Raw genomic sequence first — 25,498 nt, forward strand, 5'->3', positions numbered from 1 at the left:
ATGTGTAAGAGGCTCCTACAGACTACCACGTCACACCTGGATCGCACTCTACAGGCCTCAGGCACGACACCAAGACTGAACACTACTAGATGAGACTTCATCTAGGAATCTTTTCCCATCTATGCACTGCAGAAGTATCAACTATTACTATTTTGATCTGGAAAAGTGCTTGAGGACCGGAGGAGATGCAGGAAAGCACCACAGAAATGCTTCAACTATTAGATGCAAGAACTACTGCCATCCTATAAAAGTGGTATTGCCAGTAGTCGTTTCACAAGGAAGTTCATCTCCTAGTTCCCTCAGCCTCACCATGCACTGATGCACCTCCTTAAAGAGGGAGAGTGAAAGAAAGAATGAACCTAGCCGTGCCTCCCATATCACTCTGGATACAGGAGTTTATGGACATGATGGGGATATCATAACAGGGATCCTGTATCCTATGTTGCCATTCTCCTACCTCTATATTTGTGTGAGATGATGGGAAGGCTGTGCAAGTCTTGTGCCTGCTACGATGACAGTCTGGCTCCATCTTCTTTTCACTAAGGCACATTTCCTGCTTTGATAGTGCCCCATTATTTTCTTTGTCAGATACACTCCTGTCAATGTCGGTGGTCTGAAGGTCTTGGTGAGAAACAAGTGGTAGGGACATTGCAGAGATTGTGTAGGGCACTTGCTCTGTAGTGCATCACATCTGTCTGAGAATAGGGTAAGCAAACAGACCCACAGTGGTATCAAGGGAAGCCAGAGGCCACAGTTGCTACCTCTTGCAACCCCCAAATGGACACCCAAGATTTTACTAGTAAATTACACGAGGTGTGCTATACTTTATCACAAGAGTCACATCATCTCCCAGAAGGAAGGAAGGGGAGCTAGGCAGGGCCCATGCATCACTTCCTTTTAGTTTCATGCACAGTTTTCGTGTTTTCAGTAAATGTTTGTTAAACATTTGCTTGCCAGAGAAATTAACTTCTTACCACTGGTGCTTGGCTGGCATGAATCTCCTTTGTTTCCTAAAACAAGATTTAAAAAAAACAGGATAAGTAACAAGAGAATGGGTGAAAGTGAGACATTTCCCTCTCAATGTACTCATCTTTATCACTACTCTTATCTGTCTCAGGTACCTGCTTTGCACTACAGTAATGATTGTGTACTATGTCTACTTGTGTACTACTGAAGTGTCATAAATTATTAAACATAGCATCTGAAGTCATCTTCGATTGCCATATTTGTCAACATTCTCTCTTTAAAAGGACTGTTCCTGTTTTAGACCCTAAAACAGCAAACCTTATTTTGCATCCCCCTTAAAAGTCTTTTCTGCTCACTACATTTTATAAGAATTTGCTAAATGCCCTTTTTCTGATGCATGATCGGAAACATAGGAAAGGGGCTGTAGCGTTGGCACTTTCCCTCGGCCCTGCTCTAAGCAGGGCCCCACACTTCACTTGACAGCTTATAAGAATATTAATGTGTCATAGTCAAATTAAGATAACAAGGATTGATCATTACCCTGTGATTGCAGTCCCAAAAATGGAGGTCCTTTGCATGATATAGGCCCATATTTAGGTATTTTCACAGACAGTGTTAGCTGTCTGCTGTGATAGCACTTGTCATCCATACATCAAATGGAAATATAAAGAAGTACATAGAGAAAGTGAGGTTAGAATTGGCCCTCTTCAGCTATTGGCTTTTGTGTATTTTTAAGTCTGAACAAAACGTATGATGTTACTATAATAATATTCATAATATACTTGGTTAAGGGATTTTTCACTCACCTCTCTTCATCTATTGGTCTGTTGTGTGTCATTCACATGGTGTTTCAGCCCACTACAGCAGACAGCATGGGGCAGGAAGTCAGCACACTTCAGTCACTTGTTAACGTCACTTTGAGTGACTGCATTTTGCTCTTTCACAAGGTGGACATCTGCTCACAAGGTCCCTTCCATTCAGTGCCAGTGTTGTTTGTTTTTACTTTATCATTTCTTTGGTATTGCCTGATGAAATATCAGTATGCCTTTGAAGTGAGCACAGGAAGCATTCCAGCTTTATCATTTCCTGAACTCGGTATTCTCAATGGTTCTTTAATACACTTTGGCCAGAACTAAAATCAAACTTTATCACGTTTAATTTGCTAGACACTTGTAACACTTTTAATTAAACATAGGTGGGGTGTCATTTGGGTTTTAGTATGAAATATATTATAATGTAAACCGCCTTTCCTTCCTTCTTTTAATCTTATTTATTTCTTTCCTTCTTTCTTTCCTGTTTTTTCTTGAATTCACCCTCCTTTTGTCTTGCCTTCTTTTTCTTTCTTGCATTCCTTCATTCTTTCTATTTTTACCTTTTTTCTTTCTTTTTTGCGTTCTTTATTTCACTCCTTCTCTTCTATCTTCACTTCTTTCTTTCCTTCTTTCTTCTTTTCATTTTTATTTATTTTCTCTTTTATTTCCTTGCTTATGATTTTTTTCATTTTTTTCTTTTTCTTTCTTTTTTGCCTTCAATCCTTCTTTCTTTCGTATTTGCTTTCTTACCTTTTTTCTATCTTTTTTGCCTTCTTTACTTTTGTCTGCCTTTTTCCATTTTACTCTTTCTTTCTGTCCTCCTTTGTTCTTTTGAACTTTTCTTTCCTTCATTTCTTCCTTGTCTTCTTTCTAATTTCTTTCCATATTTCCTTTTTTCTTTCTGTCTTTCCTTGTTTCTTTTTTGCCTTCTTTCCTTCTTTTTCTTTTTTCTTACATTCTTTCTTTCCTTCTTACCTTCTTTTTTTGCCCCCTTTGCTTTCTTCATTTTTTGCCCTCATTCCACATTCCTCCTTCCTACCTTTTTTGCTAGTTTCCTGCTTTCTTATCTTCTTTCCTTTTCCGTCCTTCTTTTTTTCCTCTCCTTTCTTTCTTTTTTGCATTCTTTGCTTCTTCCGTCATTTTGTCTTGTTTCTTGTTTCTTTCCTTTTTTGCATTCCATTCCTTTTTTTGCCTTGCATCCTTCCCTCCTTCCTTTTTTGCCTGCCTTCCTTCCTTTTCTTACCTTCTTTTTTTCAGTTTTATATAGCCTGAACTCGACCAAAACGTATTGGAACGTATTGGAGCACTTTATGTTAACACTAATTACACTAAACAAGGACACATTAATTTATGTATGTCGGTACAAGATAGCTACTCAATTCTCCCTTATGTGATTTGCTTTTCATTTAAGTCAATTAACTGTTCCTTCTTATGATTAATATTTTTTTATTTTCAGTATGGAGGCCAAGGGCTGCATAAGGAGATATCATAGTAATTGAAATGTTGTTGAACGAAAGCCTAAATCATCGATCCTTGTCAAGCACTGTGGTGGCTTGATTTTTGTTACTATATTATAGTGATTTACAACTCTTCAATAAACAAACAAATAAATAAAATGCTATATACAAAACACCGATGCTTCACAAGACTATGTACATTATGGCTGCAAGATGTTCCTCTCAAACGAAAGATGAAAAGAACACAATAGAAAAATCCATGTTTTTATCAACACGGTATGTCACTCAAGATCTTCAAAGCAGGACATATTACAATTTAATTCTGGTCAGACTTGTCAGAAGAGTGCATTATGAAGCTCAGACTTCTCAGCACTGTCCAAGATCCTTCAAGACCACTTGGAATAATTCAGTGTGTTCCTATACACATCAGTACAGCTCAATACCAAATAGCTGGTTAGACTTTTCAGAATACCACATTATTGCAATACATTCTTTACAGCATCAGTATACCACATCCGCTCAAATTACTCAGTATGGCACAACCCGAGATGTGTTCACCTTTATCAGCACTGCCCAATATCTGCACAGTCCAGCATCTGCACAGTCCAGCATCTGCACTGTCCAGCATCTGCACTGTTTAGTATCTGCCTAGACCCATTGGAACATTGCATGTGCTCATTTTTTATAGTGCTGTCTGGCAAAATATATGCTACCAGTCAACAGCAAAAACAGCAAGGTGATAGAAGTAATGTTTGAATTAATCTCAGCCACTGCGATCACTTGGAGGTCCCTTTCAGACCATCGTTTTTCACCCAATTTGCCATTCTAGATGGAGACCCCGCCTAAGGCAAATTAGTATTGGCCCTGCTTCAACAACAACAGTCCATCCCCAACTGCCAGGCCATGAGAACACAAGCATGCCCAGATAATTTTGAACTACTTAGGTCTCGTTAGTGAGGCACAGCTTGGATGATTTGACACATTGAGCACATGACCTTCATCTGGGCATAACCCATCGCACTTAGAGCGTTTCCTTAAAAAACAACAAGGTGATGGAAGAATTGCTTGAATAAATCTTGTGCACTGGTGTTCATTGTTTCTTACCTACCATACCATTCTAAACAAGACTCTTCTTATACAAATCAGTCTTGGACCTGCTCCAGTAGGAACAGTCTCACCTGGACTGCCAGGCCGGGTCTTCTCCTGAGGGAACACAAGCAATGCCAGACTGCTTTCAACCTACTTAGGTCTCATCAGTGAGATATACCTTGAGCCCTATGGCACAGTGAGTACTTGATCCACATTTTGTCATACATGTTGCCATTAGGGCATCTACTGCAAAAACATCAAGGTGATGAAAGAAATACTTGAATTGATCTTAGTCACTAGCTATCACTCGAGAGGCATTCCAGACTATAATTGTACAGCCAATGCGCCATTCTAGATAGAGACTTCCCTTATGCAAACCAGTCTCAGGGCCTGATTTAGATCTCAGTGGATAGGTTATTCTGTCACAACGGTGATGGATATCCTATCCACTGAAATGTAAATCCCATTATATCCTATAAGATTCATATTTCGGCGGACAGGATATCCATCACTGTTGTTATGTAGTAACGTGTCCGCCAAGCTCTAAATCAGGCCCTTGGTCATTCTCAAGTAGGGATAGTCCAACTGCAACAGCCAGGCTTGGTCCCCTCCAGATGGTAACAAAAGCAACCCAATATGGGTTTCAATGTACTCTGGGTTCATCAGTGAGTATAGCTTGAGTCCTATGGCTAATGAATGATTCAGACATTTTCTCACCTTTGAATCCAGGGAGTCCTGGTATTCCAGCAATGCCTTGTTCACCCTTTGCTCCTGTTAATGACAAAATGAAAAACATAACCTGTTTATCCAGAGCTCCTTGTTTCCATGTTACATTCCTGTAGGAAAATTCTGCAGCGGGAGTAAAGACCTCTTGCTTTGGTTTCTTTAAAGAGTTCAGTTTGAACCCTTATCTAATAATAGTAGCAGGTTTGTGGTAAATTACTAAGCGGGTTCATGCCACAAGTGCAGAGCTCAAGAGCTGAGTAGTATGCATTATTTGCAGAGCTTCTACTTACGGTTTAAAAACAAGGGTTATCATCAACCTAGGTGGCCAGTAAAGGCTATGGTTCCATTTTAGCATAGGAGAAATTTACGTCAGGGGACAAAGTGATGATACAGATTTGGCTGAAAAAACAGTGGGGTGTCTCAAAGGGGCGTGGCCAGGGTAATTAAGGGTGAGGCTTACAAACATAAGCTACAAATCTGTGCTTAACATAGTGTGCCATCCGACCGTATTTAGCTGCTTCTTTCTGTTATTGCATCCAGATACAACTGCACCAGCACTTGATTGATTGTAAACTCACTGACCCCAGAGAGCTTGCTAAGGAGGTAAACTCTGGGTCAGCACCACAGTTTCTAAAAAGGTATCTGGGGTGGGATCACCAGAATGATGGTCAGGGGTCCCACCAGAAGAAAGAGGGGGGAGAAACAGGAATTATTTAAAGGCCAGTAAAGTAATTCCCAAGAAAACACCAGTAACCAGTTCCATCCTTATCAGAAGAAGAAGAGGATCTTTGATCACAATGCAGGGAGATACTTTGCCCAGTGTTCTGAGTGTTCCAAATATGAGCACTCTAATGGAGACAACAAATGTCCTAAGAGGGAACAACCGCTCACCGCTGGGCAGACACCTGGGTCGGTGAGTCTAGCGCCTGAGGAGGAGGTAGTCCTAGTTAGCTTGGGTGAGAGGAAAGAGGTTAGCTTGGTGTCTCAAGTAGATAGAGAGATGGTTCTAAATGCCCATATGCCTTTCAATACTTTCAAGTAAAGACAGAGGATCACCATGAATGAACACAGGGTGGAGGCTGTGAGAGACACAGGAGCCAGCATGACTACTGTGAGGTATCATATAGTGTGTTCAGAGCAGGTCCTCCATAATACATTCCACCAGGTCATAGTCGGGTCATAGTGGCAGATAACCATGGGAGTCACTAGTCACCATACTTACTTCTGCTTCATTCCTCTGCTTTATTTTTTCAGAGTGACCATCTTCTTACCATCCATCCTCTGCAAGCCTTCCATTTCAGAGTAAATCCTCCTCTCACTCCTGTGTGCCTTAATCTCTCTTTTTGTAATTCTATAATTGGCTGATACCTCATTTTATACCTCACAACCTCTCCTCTTTAAAACCCTATCCCTGTAACCTAACATTACCTAATCTCCACCAGACTAATTGTCTCACCAATCATTCACCCAAAACCACATATCCGGCAGTAATGATCACACCTAACTGGTATTAATATAATTTATCACAAAGTAACTGGACTAAATGTATGAAATCTTTTCTTGAGTGTTCATAACTAAACAAAATAACCACAGGTTTAACCGCTAACCATGGATTCCGGTGTAAAGTGCTACTTGCCATAAAGTAAGTGCCTCGTAAGGGGTAGAAAACGCTACATATGTACAATACAGTACAATATATATTACAACAACTGACATTACACCTAAAACAAGCCAAGACTTTTGGCTATGACATATAATATAAACAAGTTTGTTTTGTATAATATTCAAATGTTTCAATTCTGAAATGATGAGACTGTGAAATAACTATAACGAATGTCTTTGACATTACACCAAAGGGTGAAGGGTGGCACTGATGCTGAGTTAAGATTTTTCTTTCACTTTCCGGATGATGGCAAAAATAAAGAGCCTGATAAGGACGCGTCTAAGCACCTGTTTTTTAAAACTGGCAGTGCTGAGCACTGACAGGACCTGGCCCACTTAAAGCACCGGACAGCTCTATTGCTTTGTGTATGTAAAAACCCATACAGAATAAAATATCTTGTAATTAATTCCATCAATAATTGAAACATACATACATAAAAACGTAACATGTACAAGAAAATTCTATCAAGTAGAAGGAGGTTACTTCATATAAAATGCAATTTTGTATAGCCTAAAAGTAGCACCATTGCAAGGACGTTTTCTTGAAGCCCTCAGCAGAGGCGAGTAAAAGTTGCGTTTACATTCTATTCAATAATCATTAGGATTGCCAACACTTTAAAAATAAATTGTACTGGCGACAGGGTGCATGGCCAGCATGGAAATGGAGCAGTTGCTGATTTCAGGTCCTTCTCTATGTCCCCTTAAATTCAGCATATGCTATCTACTGGAAAGTCAGGAACCCTTGTTTGCTCCGAGAATTTCCATAAACACAGAAAACAACAGAGAGAAGCTCCAGTCCCTGAGGGAGCTCTGCATTTTCCTCCTCAACGAGATACAGTAACTTCCAGATTGGATTTGATTGGACTGGGTTCCGGATGACCTAATGGCGGAAGCCCCTTGAGAATGCTGCCCGAAAATTGAAACCACCGAGGTCTAGCCTAGGTGCTGCCGGTGGACAATAAAGCCTGCTTCGAGGAAAAAAGCATGCCTCCTGTTAGAAATGAGGTCTTGAGTTGGCAGAGGTCGGCAATCTGTCCAAGTAGGGACCACCACTCTAAATTAACCTGTGCTCACCCTCTGGTAGCATGGCACACAGCAGTCATGCTTAACATAAGATGCAATTGGTAAAGTATTTGTACAGCACTTTATTTACAGTAACAGAGTGAACACACCACTTTAGAACAATAGAGAATATTTATCTAATTAAAACAAGACCAAACTGACAACAATCCAATCAGCAGAAGTCGAGATATGAATTTTCAAAGATTAAATCCAAAAACTGTGCTTAGAAGTCAATAGTTCACTCTACTAGGGACTTACAGATAAATTGAATATCCCAATTGTGGATAACCCAATGTTACCATGTTTAGGGGTGAAGCACATGCACTTTAGCACTAGTCAACAGTGGAAAAATTGTCAGAGTCCTAAGGCCAACATAAACAAGGTCAGAAAAAGAGTTCCAGGAAAGCAAAATGTTTGGAGTGACACTTTAGAAAGGCCATTTCGAACACCTGAGATGGCTGGTCCAGATGGGAGCGTATAAGTACAAGGGGCGGCTCCTCCACGTGGGCGGCGGAGCGTCACCCCACTGCTTTCTCACAGTGCGAGAAGCAGAAACATAAAATGGTATTATAATTACCATTTTATGTTTCTGCTTCTCGTACTGTGCAAAAGCAGAAGGGTTTGGTTAGGGGCAGGCGGGTGGACGGTCCTGCTCTAGGGCAGGGGAGGAGTGGCTTGCCCACTCTGAGGGTGCTGACTGTTTGGTCAGCCCATGGCCCACCAAACCAGTCATACACACTCTGCCTTTTCTCCATGTAGGCTGCATGCAGCCTACATGGAGAAAATGGCCTCCCCATAGACACCTGTTTGGTCGGTGTCCCAACCAATCACAACGCTGCCATTGCAGCGTTGTGATTGGCTTAGGGGAGCGGAGGGAGGCTGCCTGCTTCCTGTGAGGAGCACAAAAGCAGATATGACGCAGACCGGACCAGCAAATGTAAGTTAACTTTTTTTATTTTTATTTAAATTAACCCCCCGCGCGACCCCCCCACTTGCGAGTCATGCCAGCCGCGATTGATAAGTACACTATTATCCTTTCTATTGATTTGCAATATTTTTTTGCAGTAACACAATTTTCATTGTATCGAATAGTTAAAGAGTTTCAACATACATACCAACAAATCTGGTCCACCAACATATCAACCGATGTCATAGAACATGAATCCAGGAACATTTTCTTAATGCTACTTTAGTTACAGGAACACACCTAGATGTATGCCCCATCCCTCCAACATGATCCTCCCCTGGGCTGGAACTATTCCTCTGGCTCTTCTCAGGTTTGTGGGGCAAGGGAAGCACAACAATTACAAAGTTTTAAAACGTTATTTAGAGCATTAAAGTTCAGAGCCCAAGGTAGATGTTGTATGCTTTCAGTAGTGTTACGCTTACAGCAGGTCTCCCAGGGAGGAAGTAGCCCATCAGTCTGTACTGCATATGTTGTGTTCATATGAGTATGCCTTGATAGGTGGTGGTGTAAGTGGTTACAACAAGCTTTAAGGGCTAGGAATATACAGTTGCTGCCTATGTAATATACTTGCTCACCCAGGGAACATTATAATAGATTTCTTGTCCTGATATAATTAGCTAACGTTCCTCAACCTACTCTACCTGGAAGTATAAAAGAGGTTCTCATATTTAGGCATAAATGCATAAATGCCCTATTGATCATTCATTTTGTAAATTATTTGCTCGCAATCTGTGATTCTTGTCAGTTCCGGAAGCCACTCAGTGCCACTTGAATGGCAGAGGATGAATAGTTTAGCAATTGTCAGTCCCATTGCCACCCATTGTTGCCACCCATTTCCTATGTCTAGTAGCCATGGCACTGCCTACCAGGTCGTTCGCGTAAGAGAGTCAAGCGGGCAGATGGGGCGAGCTGGGTTTTCTCTGGATCACCAAGGACAGACCACACCTCAGCTCCACAGGATATGTATCATATTACATACCCAATCCACACCTCCAACACTCAGAATGTGGTAACAGACCAGCTCTGTGTAACTTAATCAGGGGACCAATTATGGAGTAATTTAAAATATGAGAATTTTAACCTAGCCTCTGGGTGAAAAGATTCTGAAGTGAAGCTTTGTATGGTCACATTCATCGATGCAGAATGTAAAAAGGCTGTAAATTGGCTTAGGTATGTTGGGGCATAGAGTCAGACATTTCTGTCCCCATATCGTTTCCTTTGTGGGAAAAATCCTCCGTCACATGGATTGTATTACCTTCGTAGTAGAATGGGTCACCTTTCCGCTTTGTTACCTGCAGAACTGTCCTAGTGTGTTATTGCACCAGAAGGCGGGCAATGATAGCCGTGGGAGAATGTATCTGTCAGGAGGGTTGAGCCCTTACTCTGTGTGCCCTCTGAAACGTCAGTGGTTCAGTGAATGAAATCCTAAGCAGGGTAGGCAGGAGGGAACATAGGAACGCAAGCATGTTCTCACCTTCCATGCCCTCTGCAAACCCATACAGTTGTATATTATCTCTGCAGGAGCAGTCTCCCAAGTCTGACACCTTCCTCTGCAGCCTGAGTCGTTCCGTGCCCAGTCCACTTGTAGGATGTACAGTCTGTCTAGCGCATCTGTTCTTTTATCTGTGCAGTCACTGAGGGTTTTGATGTCTGCTGCCGTATCTGTATTGGTAGTGTTAAAAGTGGAAATCGTTGACCTCATGTTCGTGGCTTCCTAAAGAATAGTGTCTAGTTTGCTCTCCGGCACTATATATGGCTTAGCAGCCATGTGCCTGGGCTCCTGATACAGCTTTAGCAAAGAACAGTTGTTTGGTTACCTTTGAGCCCAGCTTGGGTAGCAGGTGTAGGTAACATAAGCTAATGTAAGTCTTGCTGCTAGCTGTGAAGGCCCAGTCCTGCACGTACACTGTTGATAGGTGTATGCTCTACAAGGTCCCAGCAGAGTACAGTCGGTACTAGCAATGCCAATGGAAGACCATGACTGCATCCATTTAAAAATATGCTGCACAGGAGGTACTTCTCCAGTACAATTGCAGGGTGGGATAGGAAGTCAGAGGATGAACTACCTTCATTTGGCCCCTAAGCGTGTTGCATTCCATAGCAGTGCCAAAATAAGGAAAACAGGCTTTGCAAGCTGTACTCAATCAATCAAATAACTTTATTCGCATTTGTTATATGCATAAAAGTACAGAGTAAAATTTTCATAGTGCAATTTGATCGAAGAGGAGGTTAAAATCAAATGATAATTAATTTTATGTTTTAACCTTTTAAAATAGCAGCATTGCAAAAAAACTCGTTACTAAAACGAACAACAATTCATTATAAGAAGAATTTATTACAACAGGCAGTTAAGATGACACCACCTCCATAAAAAATCCAATTAACATATTTAAAACCTTACAGCAATTAATTTTCAAACAATTGGGGGAATGGCGGTAGTTAGTAAAAAAGGTCACATAAAACAACTCCCTGATGTGTAGAGCTTCTCCTAGTCCGAAGACCTGAATGTAAAAATTTCGCAACCATGAAACAGATATATAGGGTTTCCAGGGTATTGATAACTGCAAAAGCTGTAGAGTGAGAATATAATCTCCATTTTGTTATCAAGGGGAGGATATAGTCTTTTTCCTTTCCATTTTATAAAAATAACAGAAGACTAAAATATGGGACATAGTTTGAGTAGACAGTCCATCACAAGGACATAGCACCAAATTATTTAATGAATGTTCATGTGTTGGGTATCCTACCCTCAAGGGAAAAAAATGTAACCTTATTCTTGTTAAAAGGTATCGCTGCATATTATTAAGCTGTACTCACGGGTAAAGGGCGGTTCCCTGGTGTACTGCTAGTCGTGTGTTTGGCAGGGCTGTCAGAGTCTTGGTTTTTGAAAGTTTCTCAGCCATTTCTATAATCCAGGAGCTTCAGACTGTAGGTACTGTAGGCAGAAGAGTGGTCAGCCGATTTCTATTCTTCATCAAGAGCAGCCTGGGTGGGCCTCTGGATTACTCGCAATTTCTTTGGGTGCTTCTCCAATAGGTACCCCTGCTGCACTTTGCACAGGAGTTGAATGTCACCTGATCGGTGTTGGAAAGTATGATGGCTGCTGCACAATTCCTGTCACCATTCAGGGAGGAGAAGGGGTGTTGAATTCACGACTTTCACTGCTGCCACTGATGTTAGCACCCTGATTGTGATTCGGAAGTGTAAGGGGCTCCGTCTCCTATCCTGGTGTCTGCTGATCTGCCCCCACTGAGCCTCATAAACTGGTTGCATATTCTCCTGGCTATCTCAGAACAATTAGTGAGTTGCCAACTTAGGCTGTGGCAAAGACTCGTGCCCCCCCCCCCCCTCCCCAGTTCACCATTCTCAACATATATGCACAGAACACTTGATAAGAACTGTTTTGGAAATATCCCATCTCCACGGCACAAGAGCGTGTGTAGAGGGACTTGCTAGCTGGGAAAGAAATAAACATTTTGATGGATAGTAAGATTGGCAGGGCCCTTTAGAAATATAATGGAGTGGTTCAATCACTGGCCCCTTCGAAGACTGGTTGAACGCGGGTAGACTCCTGGAATCTTATAGAACCATGCACAAAATTAAGTAAGACTTTACATTTTACTCCTCAGCCCACAAATTATGGACGAGATTGGACCATTATTTAGTGGCTACTAGGGTCCCTTGCCCAGGTATAAAAGGGTTATTTGGGTATACCCCTATTGATTTTGACCTACTAGGGTAAGATGGGCAATCGCAGCAGTGGACATAGGTCAGATTGCCTTGTCGGGTCACGCCTCCATCATGATAACATTATACACACACACAATCCCACAGGGTGACAATGTGGTGTTGAGTTTCTACTACATGATCCAGTAAATCAGGCAGAGATAGGCAAAGAAATAGAGTGCTACATCCACAGACACAATTCTACAGATATTTTAACATCTACACCATGGAATTGTCCCAAGGCATACTTTAAGGGCATTGTTACATTAGCAGCTAGATACAAATAATACCAATAGACAAGAGAAACAAACTAGAATCAGTCCTGATGCGAGCAATAAAAGAAATCTACCAATCTTTGGTGGCAGGTCCTGAGTCTTAAACATCAACTAAGGGTATTGGATTGAACAAAGATGAATTTGCCCTGCTGCATAACTCACAATATTCCAACCCTAAAACTCCCACTTCTTGCTACTTCCTGCTCCAGTATGCAGATTTGTGGAAATGTAGAAAAACCGGACATTGCTAGAATACAAATCCTGCTACAATATAAGTACATTTGATCCACTACAAAAGATCCCTGGAATGTTCTCTGAGGAGCTTTGCAATTCACATCTGCTGTCTGACCACTTAGATGGAGGAAATACATATTGGATCCCAGTGTGCCGTGGCCACATGCACCACACTTGCTCTATGCATTTCCTTCATACATGCAGATGAGTATACAAACATGATATCCATATCCCACATGGTTGGGTAAAGGATACTGTTACAGGGGACAAGCAGACCACTTTAAAAGGTGGGGGAGGCCAGTAATCACTGCTCCTACCACAGGTGGTCAAAAAAAGGCCTACACTGGCACTAGATACAGCATTGTTGCCAATGCTTGGTCCTCTTCAGCCAGTACATAAGAGGTGCACGTTAAGGGCCCATCTAGAGCACGGAGTCCAGCTCTGGATCTCAAGCCATGCCTTCCAGTGCACATACATGATCGTTGTGTGTGCTAAGGCAGGGATCAAAAAGCTACAACTGGGTAGGGAAACTTTCATTCCAACAGCGGCCATATTGTCACTTGTTAATACAATACTCTATCACTCTGGAATCGTAAACAAGTTATGCCACATAATTGTCTGAGAATATGTTAAGCTCTGTCCCTTTGCGTCTGCCGTTAATATGCCACTCATTGCCCCCTGTGAATATTTGACACTGTTCCCCAGACTGTCACCTTTGACTATGGAGTTTTGTTGTATGTGTCACATATCAGTATGTGATGCCATGTCCAACACTATCCTCTTTCAATGACCTATCTACTATCCCTCTTTGTTGTTGCCTGTGAATATGGAATGCTGTAGATGTTAGTCACCTCTGGATATGTGCTGTTCCGTCCTACATTTTTCTGTGCAAATCCAAAGCTGTGTCATCTGTGGCAATGTAATGGTGTGTGCTACCTTGGTACGTGTGACTCTGTGACCATTCCTTGAGTACATGCTGAGTCACCTGTGAATATATGAGGGTGAGCTCTAGATTGTCAACTGTAATTATGACATGCTGTGTTCTAAACTTCCACACGGGGAAAATCTCCCCACAGCCGTACCCGATCAAATACAGTGGGCCCGATTCACAGAACTAACTTAAGATAAAATCCTAAACTTACTACCATTCTGGTATTCACAGAAGGCACTTACTCATTTTGGTATTCACAGAAGTTAGGAGTCCTAACTTTAGGACTCCTAAATGCCTTCTGTGAATACCGAAAGTCTTAAAGTTAGGATTTTTCTCAGTTTAGGAGTAGTAAAGTTCGGACTCCTAACTTTAGGACTCCTAAATGCCTTCTGTGAATACCGAAAGTCTTAAAGTTAGGATTTTTCTCAGTTTAGGAGTAGTAAAGTTAGGACTCCTAACTTTACTACTCCTATGCTGAGAAAAGACTTACACAATAGACGAACTGCGATTTTGGCACAACGTATTTGTCTATAATTGTCTGTAGCACCGCTTTGTTATCAGTTACAGAGTGTTTTGGTCGGAACACAGCTTGAGTCACAGGGATCACTCTGTGTGAGAAAGCCCAAACTGTGCCACTGATATGAGATGTGGTCCAGTGTTCGATACTAGTGTATTTTTCTCACACGATCTCCCCGCTTTAGGTAAAGCGGCAGCATTTTATAGTGTACTAGATTAGGTGTTATTAACCCCTTCAGTGCCCGCCCCTTTCCCCGCCCAGTGCCGGCCGTTGCATTAGCGGGCGGGGTCTATGACGAGCTGGACTCGTCATGGGCACAGCGCCACCGCGGCCCATGACGAGTCCAGCTCGTCATGGGCACTGAAGGGGTTAAAAAAGTAGCTGCTGTGTTCTTTTGAGCACAAACAGTAACCGCTTGTGTCTGAAGTCCACAGAAACATAAGGAACGTCAAACAAGCAATAAACCACCAAAGATATGACAAATGTGCAATGAAACAGATCAATATTCAGTCTCTGATCGATATTCGACACAAGGTTGCCTCTCCCAACTAGTCCATCTCCATCAACCTGCCAAAAAGCATTCACCGTGTGCAATGCAATCTGGTCATCTTTTATTGAAGTCTGAATGCTTTTGAGGATGAAACATCATGGTTCAAGGGTCACCGATGTGCAGCAATATCATCTAGAGATTGCACCAGAAAACTGACTACTGGAAGTACTCCTAAGAGTCGAAGACTCCCCTTTTCTGAACCTTTCGCAGACATATCAAAGTGTCAGGTCCCTAAACTCTTGTGTGCTCTGTCTCTGTACTGTGAGAGAGGCTGATCTGTGTTTGGTATCCTCAGAAGTGCCCTGAAGCAGGCATCAGGTGACAGAGCGCAATACAGAGGACACCAAATAAAATGCACTAGAAAATTGTTTCCAGCTTTACCTGTTGCTCCTGGTTTCCCCACCGCTCCTGGAATCCCTGGATCTCCTTTCTGGCCTGAATATAAAGAAATATTGAGAAAATATTGTATTTGAAAGAAAGGAGAGGTTCCAGATCTTAGCATATCGCAAGAAGAAGAAGCATTAACCTGTGTAAGTCAGTACCTACCTGTGAGAGCTGTTTGGATTTCCCTTCTCAGAGCAGATACTGTTCACGATCCATCTGTACTGAAAGTGAGAACAATAATCCGGTGTTTTCTGTCTGGGGCATAAAGCTGATACACCTGTGCCTACAGTCCCCAGGAACAGACAGGGAACTGCAAGATCCCGCATAGCTGAACCAAACTTTTGAAAATGTGCCCCAAGTCTAAAGGTATTTGCACGTGCATCTTACCCATGTGATGGTGTACATGGGGTGCAGGTAGGCACGACAAGGATTACTAAATATCTAGAGGACAATGTCAGTTCTCATAATAACACTAAAGTAAAGAGGTGTTTATGTGAGAACGTTACTTCCTGTTTGACTGATCATTCAATTATATTGCCCAGCACGTTTACAAAAAGAGCAACATGGAGTTGTAGCTGGGACAAAATATTAAATGTTTTCTACACTTTTATGTTTTGACTAAATGAAGATGTGTATTGACCAAGTTGAAATATGTCAACTAAAAGGAAAGGGGGACTGTAAGGTTATAGAAATGATTAACCAATGAGAGATATTTGTTCAGTGTCACCATGGCCTTGGTCAATTACTAGTTTACAACCCAATGCTCTTGATGGTGGATAAAATAGATGTCTGTGGTGACCGTGTGAAACCTCTACTGTCAGGTCATGATTGTCGCACCTTTCAGCTCACACTGCTCTTTACTGATGGAATGAGTGCCTTGATCATTGCATTTTTAAAGCGCCGGCTTGGCCACTGGGAGGGAACTTGATTGGATCTTCCAGGCAACATATTTCAGCAAGTCCAAAAGTATACTGCTCACCTTATATCAAAAACAACATGCATTTACCACATCAGCATTTTCCCAAAGTCGTCTGCAGGTACCAATAAAATGATGTGACTTAAAATGCATAGGACTACTACTCAACGTTCTATAAAAGCTTAACTCAAGATTTCGACTACCAGCTTTTCCATCCCTATCAATCTGACAGACACAGCAAATCTCCTTCCAAATGAAACTGACCATCCTTTTATTGATCTGTGAATGTTTCTGAGGGTGATGCATCTTTGTTCAGATAAGTAGCACTCCAGAACCTACACTTCAAAACGAATGCTTGGAAGCTCTGCAAAGGGTTGGAGACTCACATTTATCGAACTGTGCATTGACAATGGCATAACAATGTGGGAGATCCCTAAATTCTCAGCTGTTCTCGCCCTGAACTGCATGATGTGTTGATAGGCGTTTGATACCCAAAGTAGTACCCTGAAGCAGACTCAGGAGACAGAGTGTGACAGAATAGAAACAAAATAAAACTGTTTCCAATTTTACCTGTTTCGCCTGCAGGTCCACCAGGAAGTCCTGATTCTCCTTTGTCTCCTGAATACAAAGAAAAAATGAGAGGACACACGGCGATGAAAAGAACTGTGATGTTCACACAGATAAAGCAAGAAAGGGCAACATCAACCTGTGCCATGTCCTTTAGGCTAATCCTGTCATCTATACCCCTTTTTACATGCATTGTCCTATCCACATGACAATAACGATTCCAAACAGCTGACCCTTTACCTCGTAGCTTGCTCTTGTCTCTTTGACACCAGGCTCTTAGTATTCTATCATAATCCCTCTACCTGACGTACATAAACGTCCCCAGGCAAGGCAGAATTATTCTGTATAAGGGTCACCACTTTTTGCATCCTTGGCCAACAGCCAGCTGTGCATGATCACATTTGTTTGAAAAACATCTGTGAATGTTTTCAAAACATTTATGATTGTTTTCAAAGCATTGATGATTTTTTTTTAAACATATCGCTTCTAGAAGAAACCCTGGAGTGACCACTCTAGTATATATAAGACCCTTATTTCCCCCTGCAAATTAGAGGAGAATTGCTTCCAAGATGACATGGGGTCCTGCATGCTGAATCTTTGACACGCAGCGGTCTGACATCCCTTGCTGGGTGTCATCCTCGAGACAGAGATGGGGTCCTTCTTTCTCAACCATCAGATGAGGGGGCTGGTTCATCCCTAGGGGTTTCTGGGCTACATACACTCATATACATGCTACACAAACAGATCTAGGCTAGGTACATTTAGGCAAAATATTTAGGGCGCGCATTTTAGGAATATGCAAGTGCTACTGTCTTTATCTGAGCTGCTTATGTTCACTTTATTAGCACTATGGTAGAAATGTATCTACTATTTACTATATTGGTGCTTGCAATCTCTTTTGTATGCTTTTGTCTCCTGATTGTCTCAGCACATATGTTTTAAACAAGACTGACGCTTGAGCAATAAATAGTTATTGAAAACATCCTAATCGCCATCTTGTGCATTTCCTGAGAATAAGCAAGCACGAGTGACTGAGCAAAAAGTACTGTACTGTTTACCACGATCCCTGAGGAATAAGGGTTGTCATTTTCATTGGTAGCCAGAAGCTACCTACACCACTGTAGAATACAGGGGTGGGGAACAACCTTTACAACGCAACTGTTACAAAGCACTACACTTACAACGCATTTTTTACAACGCATAATCCATTACAACGCACTACACATACAACGCATGACACTACAACGCATTTTTAAAAACTACCTTTACAACGCATACCATTACAACGCCTACCATTACAACGCATAATATTACACTACACTATCCAACACTTACCGTACTGTTGCACCCCCTGGAGTTAGAATAGTAATTTTTACCCCTATACTATCCAACACTTATCCTACTGTTGCACCCCCTGGAGTTAGAATAGTAATTTTTACCCCTATACTATCCAACACTTACCCTACTGTTGCACCCCCTGGAGTTAGAATAGTAATTTTTACCCCTATACTATCCAACACTTACCCTACTGTTGCACCCCCTGGAGTTAGAATAGTAATTTTTACCCCTATACTATCCAACACTTACCCTACTGTTGCACCCCCTGGAGTTAGAATAGCAATTTTTACCCCTATACTATCCAACACTTACCCTACTGTTGCACCCCCTGGAGTTAGAATAGCAATTTTTACCCCTATACTATCCAACACTTACCCTACTGTTGCACCCCCTGGAGTTAGAATAGTAATTTTTACCCCTATACTATCCAACACTTACCCTACTGTTGCACCCCCAGGAGTTAGAATAGCAATTTTTACCCCTATACTATCCAACACTTACCCTATTGTTGCACCCCCTGGAGTTAGAATAGCAATTTTTACCCCTATACTATCCAACACTTACCCTACTGTTGCACCCCCTGGAGTTAGAATAGTGATTTTTACCCCTATACTATCCAACACTTACCCTACTGCTGCACCCCCTGGAGTTAGAATAGCAATTTTTACCCCTATACTATCCAACACTTACCATACTGTTGCACCCCCTGGAGTTAGAATAGTAATTTTTACCCCTATACTATCCAACACTTACCCTACTGTTGCACCCCCTGGAGTTAGAATAGTAATTTTTACCCCTATACTATCCAACACTTACCCTACTGTTGAACCCCCTGGAGTTAGAAAAGTAATTTTTACCCCTATACTATCTAATACTTACCTTAAATGCAATTAAATATTATGCGTTGTAATGGTATGCGTTGTAATGGTAGTTTTTAAAAATGTGTTGTAGTGTCATGCGTTGTAAGTGTAGTGCGTTGTAATGGATTATGCGTTGTAAAAAATGCGTTGTAAGTGCATGCGTTGTAAAAGTGTGCGTTGTAACGTCATACATCCTACAGGGGTTGCTAGTGGCACTGTAGAGCTAGCTGGTCTAATGGCTGACATATCCTGTGGGGTGTTCAGAGTCAGTTTGTACACCAAGCCCTCAGTTTAGGTCATCCAAAACGTGCAGGACCTGGGGATTCCTTGGAACTACAGGACATGGGGCCCAACATTGGTTTGATTCGTATATAAACAGTGAAAATCTGAGTAGTTCAATCGGGCTTTCTCAGAGAACCCTGCCCATACTTTTCAGAGACGTCTGAAGTCGGAAGGGGATCCACCTTAGCTGAGCAGATATACTCTGTGTATTGGCTGAAGGTTTAAACAAGCTTGTAAGGATAGAGGTTCCCACATTCTGCAAAACACAAAAATTGTTAAAACATTTATTCTTCTCCATTTAGGAATGATTGAGTCCACGAGTAGTGGTTCAGGGAATGGGGAGGAAGAGTTTGCTAATGCTCTCAACATCACAGAGAATTGCAAACATGCAGTAACTATAAAATTCTTAGAACATGGTGTACCAGCAACAGGTGGCTGTGTTACCTTCGTGATTGAGGCACACGAGGTGTTCAGATCAGAGGTATTCTATTCTTGGGTTCAGTTCCCACCTGCAGATCGGGTGACTAAATTATTTCGCACATACATTGTTGTTGAACCACTGGAAGAATACATTCCATATGAAGACATTGAAGTCCTGTTAACTTACCAGCAACATAAAAACTGGTTGAAAGGTGCCTTACCACACACAATATCTGTCGTGAGACTCTGTCCACTAAGCACAGAAGGAGCAACTTTGCCACTCTTAGCGACATGCACTCCACATCCAGAGATAGATACACTACCAGTGGATGGAGTCCGTACAATATATAAAGACATAGTCAGGCTATAGAGACACATTGTTCAGTTTGTCATGCGTACATTAACAGTACAACCTGCGAGAAATACTCCAGTTGGTCCACATCAGACAACACCTCGCAATTCGCAAGAAATGCGCATGCACAGTTTTCTCAAGGATCACCAGAGACGGCGAGGAAGAGGGGGAGGGCAGCCCTGGGACGCCGCAGTACAGGTAAGTGGTTTTTAATTTACTTCTAAGTAATGTAGAAACAATTGTTAATAGGGGGGTGGAGGCGGGTGGTGGAGCAGAGTTTGTTCACAACTCCGTGGACCTCTGAGTCGCCCTGCTATGCTAACTACACCCAGGATTAATTAAAATACTCAGAGAGGGTCGGGCATTCAAAACAAAAGCAGGAAAATCCAAAACAAAACCAAAGTCAAAAAGGAAAACACATCGAAATTCAGATTACACTGTAAACCGGAAGAACAACCTAAAACAAAGCCTCAATTCGAATAGAAGAAAGTAGCTGGCTTAAAAATTAGACATGTCCAGTTCACTGAGGACACAGATTCTGAACAGGGAATGGGCTCTGACGATGTTAGACAGCACGGCAGAAGTAGCAATTGCTCACCAGAACCTGAAGGAATATTTGTTGACAGCAGTATTCAATGAATATATCATGGTGGAAACACCTGATACCAGAGTTTGTGTCCCTCATAGACTATATAAAATGACACTACAAATAGAGGGGGACATTTCGAGAAAGGTTAAAGGTCTCTTTTGGGAGAACTTAACATATGGATATGACATACTGTTAGCAGAAAGAGATTGGCTGCCTGAAATGGTGATGGAGTACCCAAAGGGTGAAAGCGTCATTTTGCCTGCTTTCTCCGACCTCGTTCCAGAATCTTTAAAACATTCATATGTGCAGGAGTGGGCACTAGAGCTAGCTCTGGCATTATACTGCAACCATGTAGGGTGGGACGTGGAGTCTACTCACCACAAAATCCCTTTAAAATCTACTCCAAATCCACAGAGACAGTACCCTATAAAAATGATGCAAAAAGACAGGTCAAAAAATCTTAGACCAACTTGAATACCAAGGTGTGATTGAGACTTGCACCTCCCCAATGAACAACCCTTTGCTTCCAGTAATGAAGCCTAACAATTCAAATTGTCTAGTTTTAGATTACCAACATTTAAACACATGCACACAAACATTTGCAGTTCAAAATGCGCATAGTGCAGCAATAATGAATGACATTGTGCGGAAGAAATACAAAACAACATTAGATATCGCAAATACATTCTTTGGCCAAAATACAGCTCCAGAAAGCAGATATTTGACAGCATTTTCTGCCCTAGCCACTCAGCGAAATTTCCGTTGTTTGCCCCAGGGGTATAAGAACAGCCCAGGGCTATGCTCGGCAAAAGTATCAGAAATATTACAAACATGCGATGAGGAGGTAGTGTCCTATGCAGATGACCTCTATCTGACAAACGATGATTTACTTGAACACTTGTGCAGGGTGAACAATAGGATTGTGGGTTTCCCCAATTTGTGCTACAAATTTAATTTTAAGAAATCAAAAATTGCCCATCTCAATTCCTATTTTTGGGACATGAGCTGTTAAGTGAAGGCAAGAGCCTGGCAGCCAACTTTTTAGAAAAGTGTGCACTGCTCCAACCTCCAAAGAATCTAAATGGTTTGTAATCCATTTTAGGATCGAAAACTTTTAGCAGAACATACATTCTAGATTACGCAAAAAAAGTAAAACCTTTCTACGACTTAATCAGACCTGATTTCACACCACATCAGTGGACACAGCAACACACAGATACTCTCCATTCAGTTTAGGCTGACATGATAGCATCAAAACATTTGCACACACCTGTGAATACTACCAACTTGGTGATCTTGGTGGTCCCAGGTTTATCAGGATACACCTACATCACTTTCAATGAATGTGAGACATTCCCAATTGCATACAAATTGCACTTATAAACAAATGCTGAAATGTGGTTGCAGCAACAGAAAAAATACTCACAGCAGTACAGACTGCTGTAGTGAAAAAAAGAGCACTAGCACAGGGGAATAGCATAATCATTGTAACCTCGGTACCAACTTTAGAAACTGTTACCAAAGCGAGCATTCCAAATGCGAAAGCACTGCGTCCACGATGGATACAATCGGCTAATTCTCTCACTGCAACAGATGTAGATTACAAATATGATTCTACCTTAAAAACACAAGTTTTCCTGCATTACGATCAAGAATACCCTCACCTGAATGAAATCTTGCCTCTAGAAAAATATGAATACATCATTTATACTGATGGATCTGCTCAGCCTGCCGTAGGAAGTAAACGGCAGTATAGCGCTGCTTGTGCTATAGTGAACGGACGTATGCGGGACGGTAAGTTCGATCCCAGCAATTCGACTACACAATCTCTAGGAGATTGTACCGTGCAGCTGGCAGAGCTGAAAGCCCTGATTTTAGCACTACAATATACGGATCGCAAACTCCCCACACTGATAGTGTGCGATTCATTTTACTGTGTGCAGTCATATAATGAATATCTTCATTACTGGGGCCAGAATGGGTTTAGAGATTTCAAGGGTTGCACAATCAAGCATAAATTGTTATGGGAACAAGTGGTAAAGCTGAAAGCATGCCTGCCACGGACTTAAGTTATTCACACCTTGAGTCATCAGCATGTTGGCGTACACGTTGAAGGGAATTCAATGGCTGATGAGGCCACCAAGGCGACAGTGTGAACTGCTGCCGTTGCCGCAATCTAACATTCTAACACGAGGATAGACGGAGACATAATGCTAGCAGTCAATGCCTCCAAGAACGGCTCTGCCATTCCAAAGGGCTTTCTACTCAAATATTCCTATAAATTAGATGCACAAAACACACTGTATGCTCAAATTCCAGGAGTTGGGAATAGAGTTAAACCAAACGTGGATCTCAGATTAGATTTAATACTAGCTGCACATGAGGGTCGGGGCTCTGCACACGCAGGAGTCACTGCTACAATTTCATTACTGAAGCGGCAATTCTGGTGGCCAAGTTTGTCTAAACAAACAAAGGCTTATGTCTTAAAGTGCAACATCTGCCAGCAGATTAAAGGTTCCACCATAGCATGGCCACCCCAAACACCCTTACTCGCATGTGTCTATTTGGATCACTGCAGCCCCTTAAATTCAGATGGGGCTTACAAGTACATCTTGGTGGCAGTGGATTCATGCTCTAGATTTCTATGGGTTCAGCCTCAGCACTCAGCTCACGCTCAAACTGTTATAAAAAAATTGCAAGTCTTCATTGGGACATATGCAATTGGCACGTTAGATTCCGACCGTGGACCTGCGTTTAGCTCTCATGCTTACAAGGAAGCCAGGAAAAGTATGGGAGTGGCCTTTTGGTACTCCTCCCCCTACCATCCCGAGGGAAAATCGGTGGTGGAGGGGAAAAACCGGGACCTAAAACAATCCTTAACAGCAAGGGTGTTAGCTGCAGGCAGTCCTTGGGTCAATCAACTATATGGGGTCCTGAGGGCACTGAACAATATGTCAAGAAAATCTTTGGGAGGATGTACCCCCTATGAGATCCTGTTAGGGACAAGAATGTGGGTACCTGACCTCAATTGCGCCAGGACAGTGGTGGATGTAAAACCATTTGAACTGAATGATCATTTGGCTGTTTTACAGGAACTCAATGAATTCCGGGCATTACAAATCAACGTCCAAGTAAACCGCAGCGCCACTGGGGAAGTGAAAACGGTTCTGGCAAGACCTGCCTGGGTCCCAAAAGTCAGGGACCTGGTCAGAGAAAATATCATAGACAAGAATGAGTTTGGGCCATCTTACAGAAAACTTGTACCTGTCCTGGTGGTTCAAGGAAGAAGAACAGTACTTCTTCCGCCTCTTGCCGGCAAAAAAGAAGAAAGATTTGTCTCCATTGATCTGATCAAACCACACTATGTGGACGATTCTCAACAACAGGCCATGTGGAATCCTGAGTAGCCGCAGATCTCCTTTCGCTACTATACAGGAGGTTCAGATGGAAAGACTAATGACCTTTCAAGACTCCAATATGCAAAATGAAGGAGTATCAAATAACGGAGCACAAATTACATCAGTTGAAGATGAAGAACATCCAAATACAAATGAAAAGCAAATTGTACTTCGGCTCAATAATGACATTAACATCAACGTGCCTTCACAAGAAGCATCTTCCAGTTCTACAAACACTGCTGAGCTACCAAAGATAGATCGAATTGTGTCTGGCTACTTCGAGGACTTTTCTTCAAATCCAAGTGAACCTGAGCAAACGCCACCCTTCTCTAAAACAGAACAATTTTGACAATTCTATCTCTGGATGAAAAAGACTCACTTAGTGTCCTCTTGGTTGCATCTGTGGTTTTCATTTTGGTTTGTTAGTTTGGATTGGTATAGCAACTGTCTTTTTCCTATTACTGAATGGACATTACCTCCCACCACGCTCTGCAGTACAACCTGTGAACTTGGTCTTGAAACCTCTTACCTCATCACACCATGAACAGAGAGACCTGATCCTAGTAAACATTTCAGCAGTTCCTGTACCACGTGGTATAGTTTGGGATAGAGTTTCATATGATGTATTTGGTCCTACTGAACACTTGAAAATTCCACATGTGTTTAAAATGTCAATGAATTACTTCATTACCCCGAGTACACTCTCTGATTATTGGGACATTGAGACTGTAAATACTATGCACGCACATTTAGAACAATCTACTGCATTTTCTTACAGGGAATTGTATGAAGATACACCTGACTACGACAGTATGTACTGTTACTAGCATTATGGGCATCACTTTTTGCACAGAGCAAGTGCCCCATGTACTGTTAACACTTACCATTAATTGGAACATTGCCCGACACCACCAAAAGGTAGTTCTGCCACATTTGCACAGAAATGTACATACTTTTCAGGGTTCAATACATTAGACCCAATGTCATACTACTATAAGCTAGTAAAGACAAATGCAACTGAGAGGAAAATGATGCTAACACAATGCTCATATATTCAGCACCTTTCATCTATCTACTGTCTATACAAGGTTTCAACTATTGGAGGGACAGGATGGACACAGAATCCATTTGGGGGACGAAAGATTGGCATGTTCAGGGAACAGAGGCTTTATTGAGATCTTGCCTTATATCGTTACAGATAATATTGCTTTAACAAAACAGTGCAACAAACTGCCTGCTACGGGTTTGCAAAAATTAAAGACATAAAAACACCAAACTTCCCCTCGCCAATCCCTATTGAAGATATATCAAATAACACACTGATTAATGAGGAGGTACTGGGAATAATGATACAGAGTGGTACATTCAATTCTTCAGCTCCTAATTGGAAGGGATGTTTTTTTGGCCTATTGACACAA

At 41.8% G+C, this 25,498-nt stretch overlaps 1 protein-coding gene across 1 annotated transcript in view; it reads right to left on the reverse strand.

The window, feature by feature from the left end:
- LOC146868573 (ficolin-2-like) overlaps positions 1-25,498 on the reverse strand; it is a 134,266-nt gene that overhangs the window by 59,650 nt on the left and 49,118 nt on the right. Inside the window, exons 6-9 of the mRNA XM_085611394.1 lie at positions 16,845-16,892; positions 15,356-15,409; positions 5,042-5,095; positions 975-1,010 (exon numbers count right to left, since the gene is read on the reverse strand). Of these exons, the coding sequence (XP_085467520.1) occupies positions 975-1,010; positions 5,042-5,095; positions 15,356-15,409; positions 16,845-16,892 (192 nt within the window). The remainder of the gene's footprint in view (positions 1-974; positions 1,011-5,041; positions 5,096-15,355; positions 15,410-16,844; positions 16,893-25,498) is intronic.

Source organism: Triturus cristatus, chromosome 1_2 (genome assembly GCF_964204655.1).
Source record: "Triturus cristatus chromosome 1_2, aTriCri1.1, whole genome shotgun sequence".
Taxonomy (NCBI): domain Eukaryota; kingdom Metazoa; phylum Chordata; class Amphibia; order Caudata; family Salamandridae; genus Triturus; species Triturus cristatus.